The 12,231-nt window shown below is 43.9% G+C and overlaps 1 protein-coding gene across 6 annotated transcripts in view; it reads right to left on the reverse strand.

Moving 5' to 3' along the window:
- Positions 1–12,231, reverse strand: part of ASTN2 (astrotactin 2) — a 1,018,233-nt gene that overhangs the window by 879,031 nt on the left and 126,971 nt on the right. For all 6 annotated transcript variants that reach the window (XM_008273385.3, XM_070066427.2, XM_070066421.2 and 3 more), the window contains exon 2: positions 5,366–5,553. In XM_008273385.3, coding sequence (XP_008271607.3) covers positions 5,366–5,553 — 188 coding nt within the window. The remainder of the gene's footprint in view (positions 1–5,365; positions 5,554–12,231) is intronic.

A 12,231-nucleotide genomic window follows, 5' to 3' on the forward strand; every position in this document is an offset into this window, starting at 1 on the left:
AAAGAGTTTCTATAGTAACTTTTGTAGAAATATTCAAGACAAGACACACCATGCTAAAATGAAATTATATTATTGTTTAAGAGAGCAGAAAGAGAAAAGTAGAGTTGGAAGACTAACCCAGTGCACCACAAGTGATAACTACTTTTCTTGAAAGAACCTACAATGAATGCAAAATAAAATGTTCCTTGAAATGAAAACAGCAACAAAAAAAACAAACACAAAGGCAACACCTATGCAAAGAAGAAGTAGTTGTTTTGTTTTGTTTTGTTTTGTTTTTTACTTTATAGATTGATTTATTTATATAAAAGCTAGAGTTGGGGAAGGGGGCGAGAGAGATCTTCCACCTGCTGGTTCTCTCACTAAATGGCTGAAAGCGCTAGGGCAGGGCCAGGCTGACGCCAAGAGCCTGGAACTCTGGAACTCCATCTGGTTCTCCCACATGGGTGGCAAGGCCCAAGCACTTGGGCCAATCTCAGATGCTTTCCCAGGCACATTACTAGGGAGCTGGGTCAGAAGTGGAGAAGCCGAACTGTTGCTCATATACCCACTGCACTGCAATGTCAGCCCCAGAAAGAAGTTCTAATCACATCTACTAGAAGTTTTTAGATTTAATCTCTAGGCTACCTAAATAAGATGAAGCTACTATTATCTAAATAAGGAAACTATAGTCACCTCTTTCCCTGCTATTTAAGTTTATATATGTAGAACCCAAACTGAGCTAGCCAGAAGTGAGAGGTCAGCATAGCCTGTGCTGATGAAGAATGCAAACAGCACCTACAGGATTCAAAATCTGCTTTTCCTCTCACTCTGCATCTTCAGGCAAATCACTGAGCTTCTTTTTCTCCCACCTATAACTGTTGTCAGGAGCAAACTCTGTCTCCCTAACTGACGTATTTCCAAGTCTTATCAAGTGTTTTGACCACATGAAGTGACTGCTTTGTAAATAACAGGCATGATGAATCCTCACTATAAGTAACATTTTAATAACAGTTACCATTTTTGAGCACTTCCTGAATGCCAGGCACTGCGCTATGCAGCATCAGGCTCAAGAACATAGATTCTCAATTTAGACTGAGGTTGGAATCCCAGCTTCAACACTTACTGGAAATGAGAATGAGCAAGGTAGAAAACCTCACCAGCTCCCAGGACTGTCATCTGCAAATGAGGAACAACAACAGTGCCAAGCTCCACAGGGGTGCTAGAATAAGCAAATGCAATAATGCGCATGTTGAACTCACACTGTGCCTGACATAGAGAAAGTTTTCAGTGATAACTGCCATTATTGTCATTGTATAAGGCACTTGTCAATGTAAACCCATTTGATACTTGGGGGTGGGGGGGGAATCCAAGAACTGCTGACTATTATTCCAGTTTTACAAATGATGAAGGCCATTTGGCCAAAGATATAAAACTGGCAACAGAAATATTGTCCAACCTTTGAGTTGGCTTCTAACCCATAAACTCTCTTAATGTATACTCATGGATTCTACATAAATGGGAGTCTTCAGAAGAATTCACTCCTGAAATCTTTTTAAGTAGGCTCCAGATAAGTGATGTTTTACAGTAGTTAAGGGAAGAGGATATGGAGTCAGCCCATTTAGAGTGAAATATTGGTTTCACCATGTAAGTTTTGTGTGCTCAAGACCACACAGTTATTCAATTTATTAGTATTTCAGGTTCCTTGTCTAAAGAATATTATCTACCTTAAGATTTGTTGTGAGGATTAATTATGATAATGCATGTAAAGCAAAAGTTGGAACACTATCACATTCTGTGCATACTCAAAAATAAACACCAGGTATTATGATTATTTCTAAATCAGACATCAATACGGCATCAGAAACAAGATGCAATCCAGTATCTTCTTATTCCTGGATTGCAAAGGTATAAACACTGTTGCAATGGAAAAATTAATAGCCAAACTGTTACTATGTACTCACTATGTGCCAGTATGGATGTTAGGCACTCTCCTCTCTTTCCCATAACCCTGTGAGATTTGAATGATTAGTTTTTTTCACAGGTCAGAAAACTGACGTTCAGAGACATGAAAGACATTGCTTAAGGTAATACCATCAGGAAGCAAGAGGAGAGAGAAACTGAATGCCCAGCCAGTTCAGAATTCCAAGCCTCTGCTTTCTTCTCTACACCACACCAGCTGCACAGCTAGGACTGCAACTGCTCAGAGTCACTGAAGCTGGAGCAGAGGATTAGAGATGATCATCCCACCCCTGTTTTCCTGGCCAGGGTTCACTGAGTACATCTCTGACACATTAACAGCCACATGATGCACCCTCTGGGACAACAGAGACGCTCTAGGCAGGACTTAACAAGCCCAAACAGCATGCTGTTTCCACCCCAGGGAACAAGGGTTGCAGCAGATCCCAGTGGCTGAACAGGAGCTGCTGCTTTTCCTGCATGGGCAGAAAGAGGGATGGGAGGGATGGGACTGCCAAACCCTGGCCCCCAAACTTCTTGGAGACTTGGCTGGATGAAAACAATGGAACATCCAGCACAGTCAGAGCCATGAGCTGGGGAAGTCTGGCCCCAGAGCTGCCTGTCCATGATCCATGTAGCATCAGGCAAGTGAAACCCACTGGCTCTCAGATTTCTCATCTGAAATGGAAAGATAAATACCAGCCCTCCTGAATGCTATTTTGCACAGTTGCTTGGAGGAGGGAAAAGCAAGCACTCTTTTGTTCTTGCTGGAATGTCTGTGGCTATAAAGATAAGGACAGAATCTTAGACACAGAGAGGCCAGAACACCAGGCCAAACCCCACCAATATACATGAGGGATTCTGGACAAGTTCTAGTCTGTCATGGACCTCAGTTTATCCATCTGTGAAAAAGAAAGTTATAATAAATCATCACATCTCAAATTTTTCAATTGAAATAAAAATCAAATGTTCTTATATGCCATGATCCTTTATTCAAGGGCTTGATGTATCTACATGAGATGTATTAGTATAGCTCATTTTTTTACAGATGACAAACACAAAGCAGAGAAGGGTTGAGGAATTTGCCCAGAATGACCCAGAGAGTTAGGAAGCAGAGGGACTTCACACCGTGCTGCCAGGCTTCAGACTCCTTAGAAACTCCTCATCTCCCTCCAGCTACACGGTACAGTTTCCTTGGAGGTATGTTCCACCTCAGAGAGACTCGGCTTCCCCCAATGGATATCTTAGGGTTCAGGGTCTCCTGGACATAACTATGTACCCCGTGGGTAGGATAGGATGCAAAAGATCCAGATTATGGAATCCTGAAAAGGGGAAGGAAGTGGTAGAGAACAGATAGTCACTCAAGGGTAGGGCATATGTCAGTTTCGGTGTTTTCTACTCTGCCAGCCAAATCCTGAATTAAGGGAATTTTAGAACATCTAGGTGCTAATGACTTATTCTTCCCAAGCTGAGCTTGCTCAGGGGAACTTATGATCCTGGAGACACAGTTTCTGATTTAGTGTAACTAACTCTGGGATTGGCAGCAAAAGGCACATTTCAGGCTCATTTATAATTAAGATAATACTACCTAGGCTATTGGGTTACAGGAAAGATGTATGCACATAAAAGCTGTGCCACTATGAAAAAAACAGCTACTAAATATTAATCAAAACTGAGCCTCATTCTCAAACACTAGAAGAACTCAAGCAGCCGCAACCTCCCTGCCCTTCCCAGCATCAGGTGGTGCCCCGTGCCCCAAACCCCATGAGGAACTCAGCAAACACCCGCAGATACTTCTTACCAATTTGCACCCCAAAGTCAGCATGCAGGCAACCGCTTGTTTGACATGTGGCTGCATCGTTTGCTAAATATATACATGGAAAAAGTCTACCACACTCATTCCATGAATAACACAAAGGCTTTGATTTGTTCCTCCACGTGATTAGCATGCATTTGGTCCAAAATTAACGAACGCTGCTCTCTTGCCGGAGTATGTGTGTTTTTCCAAAAAGAAAAAAAAATATATCTTCTAAGTTCTTAATTCAGCCCTAATCAGAACATCTAATGCGCAATGGTAGTTGAAGACAGGCAAGGAAAAGCTACTAACACCAAATGTTGATTCCCTTGTAGAATCTCAATACATATTTCTGATTATTGAATATGAGGAGGAAATGAAGTGGTGAGAGGGAAATTTACTTGGGTGAGTGACCTTCTACCAATCACCTCACCTCTCAGCTGTGACTTTCCCATAAATATTTGGGGACACCATTGACAACTCCCAAGCAGTTGGCAGAGCTGTGCTAAAGGAGGAAAAGAGAAAATAACGTAACAACGGCTTTGAGGACAATAGAGCCTTTTGGGGATGTCAAGTGTTGCTATTACTAGATCTCTTCCTAAGCCCATTAGACTCTGTACTTTACATACTGGATTCATTTTCTTTTTTTGTATCTACTGTGCAAAGCCATTAATTATAGCTTTCTAAAGAAACCATTAATATGAACCTGCATCCCTTTTAGATGACCACTCAATTGATTTTCATTCCAATAACCTTCTCAGAAGAGGAAGAAGACTCAGAGAGTTCTATATCATGGGGTCAACAGAGCTGGAAGTCCTCTTCATCTCCATGTGCTCATAATATCTTCATCTCTAATGTGGAGGTGACATGTCGGAATTCATACATTCTTGGCAAGAGTACAATGATGTAACTTTCAAAAACATACTCAGCACAGTCCTTGGCACATGGTAGATACTTAATAAATTCTGAAATTGAAAGTCAACAGGCTACACAGAACACAGTACAGGTCTTGTAGCCACACAAATATGGGTTCAAGTACCCAAGAGTAGCTTCGTCTCTTACTAGCTATGACCTTGGTAAGTTTCCTTTTCCTCTCCCATGGTATGCATGGCTATCAGGTGAAGGCAGTGGAGGGACTTCTATACACAGCTGCACTGGCTACATCCAACTCATCTCCAGAGGACTCCCTGCAGTTTTTGTGAGGTTTAAAGTATCTGACACATTAACAGCACTTGGAAAAGGGCAGCCCATTCTGGTTTTATTCCAATTTTGTTTGTTCAGTCATTCTCGGAAAGGCCAGTTGTATTTTGGAGCACTGAACCTCAGCCCTTGGCAAAGCAGGCCAAGCACGTGACAGATGTTAAACAGCTATTCCCAGAGATGTCAGCCAAAAGGCCAAGGAGTTGGAGACCCTTTATTTTCCTTTCTGAAGTGCAATTAGTTTGTCACAGCTGACAGATGATGGAGAGGTATGCATCAGTCTAGGTGACACCACAGATCTATCTGACCTTCTGTTTATCATTCTAACCTCTTGTATTCTGCCAGCACGTTCTCTCCATCTGTTGACAATCTCCCACTTCCCTCCATCTTCCACCTGGCTCCTCCCAGCCCCAGTCACATTCTCCACACACTCACCATCACGGAAATGTGAAGGATGTGCATCTGCTCCTCGACAATCTCCGACGGCTCCTGGAGCGTGGGGGCGGTGGCTCGGGCCAACTGCCCAGAGCTGCTCAGGGACACGTGGAAGTACAAGGTGCCATTCTCCAGCCACTGCTGTCTCCAGTGCACCAGCGAGATGTCCGCCGCTGTGCCAGACATCTCTGTAAGATAAGACCCAAGGTGCTCGGTGAGCTGCATGCCTACCTTCAGGGCTCCGAAGGGGAGTTGAAATCGCAAAGCACCTATGCTGTGATAGACACCCTTCCTTCCCTCAAGTCGAAGAACCAGGGATCCTCACTTCTTTTCATAGGTGAGTAAAATGTAGCTAATTTTCACCCCAAGTAATGGAGTGGCAGAGGTAGGATCTGAAGCCAGGTGTCCCCAGGGCCCTTTAATGTAACATCATGTACAATAAGGTATTCATTTTACAACAGCAGTGGAATGAATCTAAGCAAAAGCATGACTGCACTTCCTATTCCTATGAAACTGGAAGATGATGAAACGAAGAAATCTGGGAGGGGAATAGGATTTCAGAGACACAAGTTTCCACAAATGAAGCTGGAAGTACTTATTGCAGAACCACAGAGCTAGAAAGTTCCAAGACAGCTTCCGGCTCAGCCAGCGTACCTCAGGATCATCCTGCATGGGAAGGAGCTTGATGAGTGGGCCGTTCTGAGCCTATTTCTCTTGCTTTAATGACAGATGCTTCAGATTTTGTAGCATATAAAACGCAATCCCAAGTAAGAGAATATTGGCACAAAGGTTTCCATGGTTTTAAAATACTTAAAAAGCCCCAATCCATTGTTCTCCTATAACTAGAGAGAAGTTAGGACTTTATAGTCAAGTTCCTAAGGCTTGCCTCTGTAGATAATTTTTAGATTATCATCTGAAGGGAAGGCACTGTGGCTTGCAATGCATGCATCCCATATTGCTATGCCAGTGCAAATACTGGTTACTCTGCTTCTGATCCAGCTTCTTGCTAATGCTTCATGATGGATTATGTGCTTGGGACCCCATCACCCAGATGGAGTTTGGGGCTTCTTGCTTTAGCCTGGCCCAGCCCTGGCTATGTCAGCATTTGGTGAGTTAGCCAGAGAATGGAAGATCTGTCCCTTTTTCTGTCATTGTGCCTTTCAAGTAGATGAAACAAATACTCAAAACATTATTATTTAAAAAGTACATCTTTTCAATATTATCACAAAAACATGGACTCTTTGTATTTAAGAAGGGTGGTGGCAAAAGTACCAATGGCATCACTACACTTAGATCAATCTTTCACAGTGCCTCCCCTCTAATAAAAGAGTATGTTGCTATGGGATGAGCATTTGACAAGGCAGTTAAATGCAGTTGGGATGCTCACATCTCATTTCAGAGTTGCTGAGTTTAAGACCTGGTACCACTCCTACTGCTGCCTCCAACTTCCTGCTGATACACACTGCAAGAGACAGAAGATGAAAGCTAACGTAGTTGGGTGTCTGCTACCCATATAGTAGAGGTAGACCAGGCTCCTGGCTTCAGCCTGGCCTAGCCCCTGATGTTGCATGCATTTAAGAAATGAACCAGCAAGTGAGAAATTCTCTCTCCCTGTCCCTCCCTTTTTCCCCCTCCTTCAAACAAATATTTAAAAAAAAAGTCTTAGGACAAGGTTTTCAGTGCATCTTATGAATCAAAGGGGAAGGAGTTGGGTTATTAGACAATGATAAAATCTGCACTCAAGTGAATTTCCATATAAGACATGTAGTCTTAATGGTGTCCATCAACAAAGTAGCCTTTATCATGTCTGAAGCTTGGAACTTTACACTTCCTTCCTGGGACACAGAGCTGGAGATGGCATTCCTATAGTCCCTAAGACCTTGTGTGTATTGACACATGCACTTGAGGAAAACTGATAGACAAGCTGCACTTCTACTTACCCAATCAGCTCAACTCAAGTCCACTGAAGCCCCATCACATCTGGTGACAATGAAGGGAAAAAAGTCACCTTGAAGAAATGAGGTGATATCTGCTCACCAAATTCTAGTAAATTATTCTTGTATCATCCATTCCCAATAAACTCTAACTCCTTGAAGTTCACAAGCAAAAACCCTCAGGGGAAAAGCATCAGGCATTTAACACACACTAAGAAAAACATTAACTATGAATTTTTAAGTTAGTTATTGATTTATCATCATTATCATTATTATTAACAGGAACAGATCTAATTTGCCCTTCAACAACAGTTCTGGAAACAGCCTTGAGACACCTTTGACTGCTTGCTTTCTGCCCCCTCATCCAGTGCATCAAGAAATGCTTCAAAAGCCACCCTTCTCAGCTCCTCTACTTTGGCCACCTGAGCCAAGGCCCCGTCCTCTCCTGCTGGTTTTACTGCCAGGGCTTCTTAACTCAGCTGTCGCCTTTCATCATTGCCCCTTCTGTCTATTCTAAACCAGAAGCCAAAGCAATCCTGGCACTGTGCAAGTTATCTCACAGCACTAAACTCTCCCCTCTAAATGCCCCAGGGATTCTCACATCATTTCAAGTAAGAAGTAAAGTGACCAGAACATGGTGAGTTATGAATCCCAATGATTCCATGCTAAGGCTTTCACTGTGGCTTGAAGAGTTGAACAGGTCTGGAGACCATCACAAGAGTTCATTAACTCTTTTTTTTGAAGATTTATTTATTCATTTGAAATTCAGAATTTTAGAGAGAAAAAGGAGAGAGAGAGAGAGACAGAGAAGAAAGAAAGAAAGAAAGAAAGAAAGAAAGAAAGAAAGAAAGAAAGAAAGAAAGAAAGAAAGAAAGAAAGAAAGAAAATAAATTGATCTTCCATCCACTGTTTCACTCCCTAACTGGCCAGAATAACTAAGGCTGTGCCAGGCTGAAGCCCAGAGCCAGGAGCTCCCTCTGGGTCTCCTACAGGGGTACAGGGGCCCAAAGACTTGGACCATCTTCTGCTGCTTTCCTAAGCACATTAGCAGAAAGCTGGATTGGAAGCAGAGCATCCAGGACTCAAAACAGTGCCCATACGGGATGCCAGTTCTGCAGCTCACGGCTTAATCCACTGGGCCACAGTGTCCGCCCCATCAACTCTTATAGCATGGGTGCCAAAGTCCGGGGGGGGGGGGGGGGTGGCTGGATCTATTCCCAGCACCTCTTCTTTCTCTTGAGCTAGGGTGATCTGCTCTTCCACCAGTCCTACTCCCAAAATGAGCACATGAACCCGTAAAAGAATCTTCTCTGGCATCTATCCATCTGGGCCAAGGCAAGGTTGAAATATGGTAAATGGCCTCACTCAGCACTTCCCGAGGTTCCTTCCCAGTGCATCAAGGCCCAGGGAGCCCAGGGATGAGAGTCACCATTGGAAACAGTGGCACCTAATTCAGCAGCTGAAGAGAGAGGGTCCATGTGCTGCTGGCTGGGCAGGAGTCCCTGGAAGGGCACCAGAAGAAAGCCACATCTGGCTGACACAGCCTGGGATAGATGGAAGCAGAGAGAGCAGAGGGATATCTGTGGAAATCTGAGCTCCTTTCTCCTGGAGCCCTTATCAGCCTGTGTCTGAAATGATACCATGAAAAGGTTTTCCCTTCCCATGCTCAGGAGTGAAATAGAGGCATCAGAAAGGTCACTGACTTGCTCAAGGTCACTGGTGAATTTGCACTTAGCCAGACCCAGTGGATTTCCAGTCCATGCAATTTCTACTACGCCAGTTGCACTTACAATGACTCCTTTTCCTTGACAAAATTAGCCCATGAACCAAAAACTAGATTGAGCTCTTTGTTTGCTGCGGCGATGAGTGCACAGTCAGCAGACAGTGAACGTTAAATGATAATAACAGTGTGTGAAACACAGTAAATATTGAATCACAGAGAATAGCTCTGGACTTACTCTATTACAAAGAAAAAGAACTGCTGTTGAGGCAGAGGGCCCAAGACCTCAAAGAGAAAACTGCTTTTGTAGAAGCAGAAACCCTTGATCATTCATTCACTCACTGTGGTACACATTCATTAACTTATTCATGCATGTGTTTTTTCATTCAACATACTTTATCAAAGACATACTCACTTCCAGGAAGACATGAAGTAAAGTGAGCACACCATTGCCTTAACAAAGCTCAAGGTCCTCCAACAGTAGAAGCTATTTCCTGCCCACTGCCCCACACCCCACCATTTTAAGCCCCCCACCCCATACACATGCACACACTGCATTCACCGTGCCTGGGAAACTGCAACGTGTGCACTCTCTTCTCATGACAACTTCATCACAAGCTCTAACACTGTAGGACTTACAACTGTTCCTTGAACAGGCCAGCTTCCCTCTTGTCTCAGGGTATAAGTACTTTCTGCCCAGTATTCCTGGAGCTCTCCTCCCAGAGCTTGCAAAGCTGGCTGCTACTCAGTGTTTGGCTCTCAGTTCAAACAACAGCAGTGTAGAGAGGCTAAGCCTGGACACTCAAGTTAGAGTACTCCTCTCCACACACAACCAATCTCTATTACACCCCTCACAAAAACTTTCCATAGTACTTATCACTATTGGAAATTTCTCTTATGTACTTACTTGAACCTTTAGTTTATTATCAGCCTCTCCAGGGAAGCAGAGACCTCACGTGTCTTATTTCCTGTCATCTCACATCTCTGGAAAATGCTTGGCACATAATAGGTGCTCAATAAATAATTATGGAATTGCTATAATGCATGTATATACAGGCACAGGTACTTACACATATCCTGAATAAGACGGTTGAAGTCATAAAAAGGAGAATTCAAGGAGTGTTAGGTCTCATCAGAAAAATAAAGAAAAAAGAAGTAAAGACCTACTGGGGAGTCGGAGGTGAGAAAAGTCCCTCCTAGCTTGCAGACCAAGAACTATATAAATGTGGTACCCTGAACACTGCAGAGGATGAACCCACTGATGCTCCCCAGAGAGCAGAAGGAGGCAGTGATCGGCTGAGCATCTTAGGCAGGAGGCCGCAGGTACATGTGCAAGTACAGAGGAATGTCAGGCTGGAAGCACAGGTCAGGCTTGGCATTAAGAGCTTTGAATGCTTGTAATACTATGTATATCTTACTCAGCATGTAGTAGGGAATCAGCAGAGTACACTTGATCAGAGAGCCAGTCCTGCGTCCATTAAAAACGGGTCAAAGAAATAGTAGCATGACCAAAACTAGCTCTTGAAATCCCTGCTGATTGATTTTCCAATTGCATTTTCTCTTTTCTCTTCCCCTAGTCCTTCCATATAAACATTTCATTGAAGTCTTCAAGTCATATTACAATCAAACTTAAAGCAAAAGGGGGACTAAACGCATTTGGTTGGGAACCAAGACGATTCCCATAAAGGCAGATTATGCTGACATGATGAATATAAAATGAAACAGCAGATATTAAAGTGGGAGAATTGGTACGCCATGCCTTGCGGCGGTAGGCTGACTCCAGTGCCTGCCTCCCTCCCACTCGAGAGAGCTTGGCTTTATATTGGAATCATAAAGAAACACAGGGATTGCCTTTTCACCTTTCTCTGTTCTCCCCCCCGCCGTGGGCTGCAAATCCTGAAATATTCAACAGGCTCAAATCCCCTCAACCACCCAGTGAAAGCCAAGCAAGAGGATCAGCCTTCATCTGTAATTCTGGGTAGACAACCATCCTGCCTCAGCAGCCACGGGTGCCTTTCAGGCTCCTGGCAAAGAAATAAAAAAATCCCGAAGGCAAGTTGTGCTTTTAATTGGCTTGTTCTTCCTAATCTATGGCATTCATTGTATTTTTATTTAGTTCCTGAAGGTCATTATGAAAATAAGCAGCTCTTCTGATCACCAACCATCTTGGTAACATCTCCCAAGTGACTAAGTAACCCGCCTTCAGATTCCACAGCACCAGCTGACCCTCTAGCAGATTATGCACAGAAACCCAAAGAGAGCTTCCAATGAGTTTGTAAATGGTGTTTGCCTTGCCGGTATGAGATGAACTCACTGTACAGGCAGGAAAGGTTGGGAGCAGCAGTGAGGTTGACTTCTACCACCCTGGCCCTAGCTGCTCCTGCATTCATGGGCATGCATCACGGAGCAGGTGCTGTTGAATGGGCCTGGCAAATGATCTCAAATATATATCCGCTTTTAAATCGCTACAAGTGTTAATTAACGCAAACTTTGCCATCTCTTTTGCAAGTGGTTCTGCGGAAGTCAAGCTCATCAGAAAAGACGTGACACACTCAGTGAGAACGTGAGAAGTGGTTAATGAAGGGGTCATCTGCAAACGCTTGGACAAAAGGAAGGAAAAGCAGTAATGGGTGATCAAGTACCTCAAGCTCAGCAGCAGTGAGGAACTGTCACCACCTAGACCTGCAGGACAAAGCAGCAGTTGGAGAGGGGGTTGCAAATCTTGAAAGATCCACACCTGTAGGGAAGAGCTACCATACGGCTGCCAGGTAGGAGCTGCAGCCTTCAGCAGAATAACCCAGCCACTGCTCATGAATGGCTCTACGAAAGGCACAAAGAAGCAATCTGCCTCAGCGCACTCTCCTTCCAGGTATCTCACATGAGCTGACTTCCACTGAAAACCCAATGGTACTTTAGTGAAGCAAATCCTGAAGGTCAGCCTTGAATGGAGTACGTGAGGATGGAAGAGGGTGCAGAGTGGCTCTCAGGAGCGAATGGAGAATGTCCAGTGAGGCCCTCACCTGGAAACCCACATCCAGACTCCCTTCCTTACAGCCAGCCAGCCAGCAGATGGCTACCAGGATGTCATTTCTAACATAATTCTGACTATGTCATTCCTTTGCTCAAACTCCTCCAGTTATTCCCAACATCCCTCGGGATGGAGCCTTAATTTCATGAGCTGGCACCTACATTCCCCCCACCACACCCCAGTC

The sequence above is a fragment of the Oryctolagus cuniculus genome, chromosome 1 (assembly GCF_051225735.1).
Source record: "Oryctolagus cuniculus isolate XC-2025 breed Fujian yellow rabbit chromosome 1, ASM5122573v1, whole genome shotgun sequence".
Lineage (NCBI taxonomy): Eukaryota > Metazoa > Chordata > Mammalia > Lagomorpha > Leporidae > Oryctolagus > Oryctolagus cuniculus.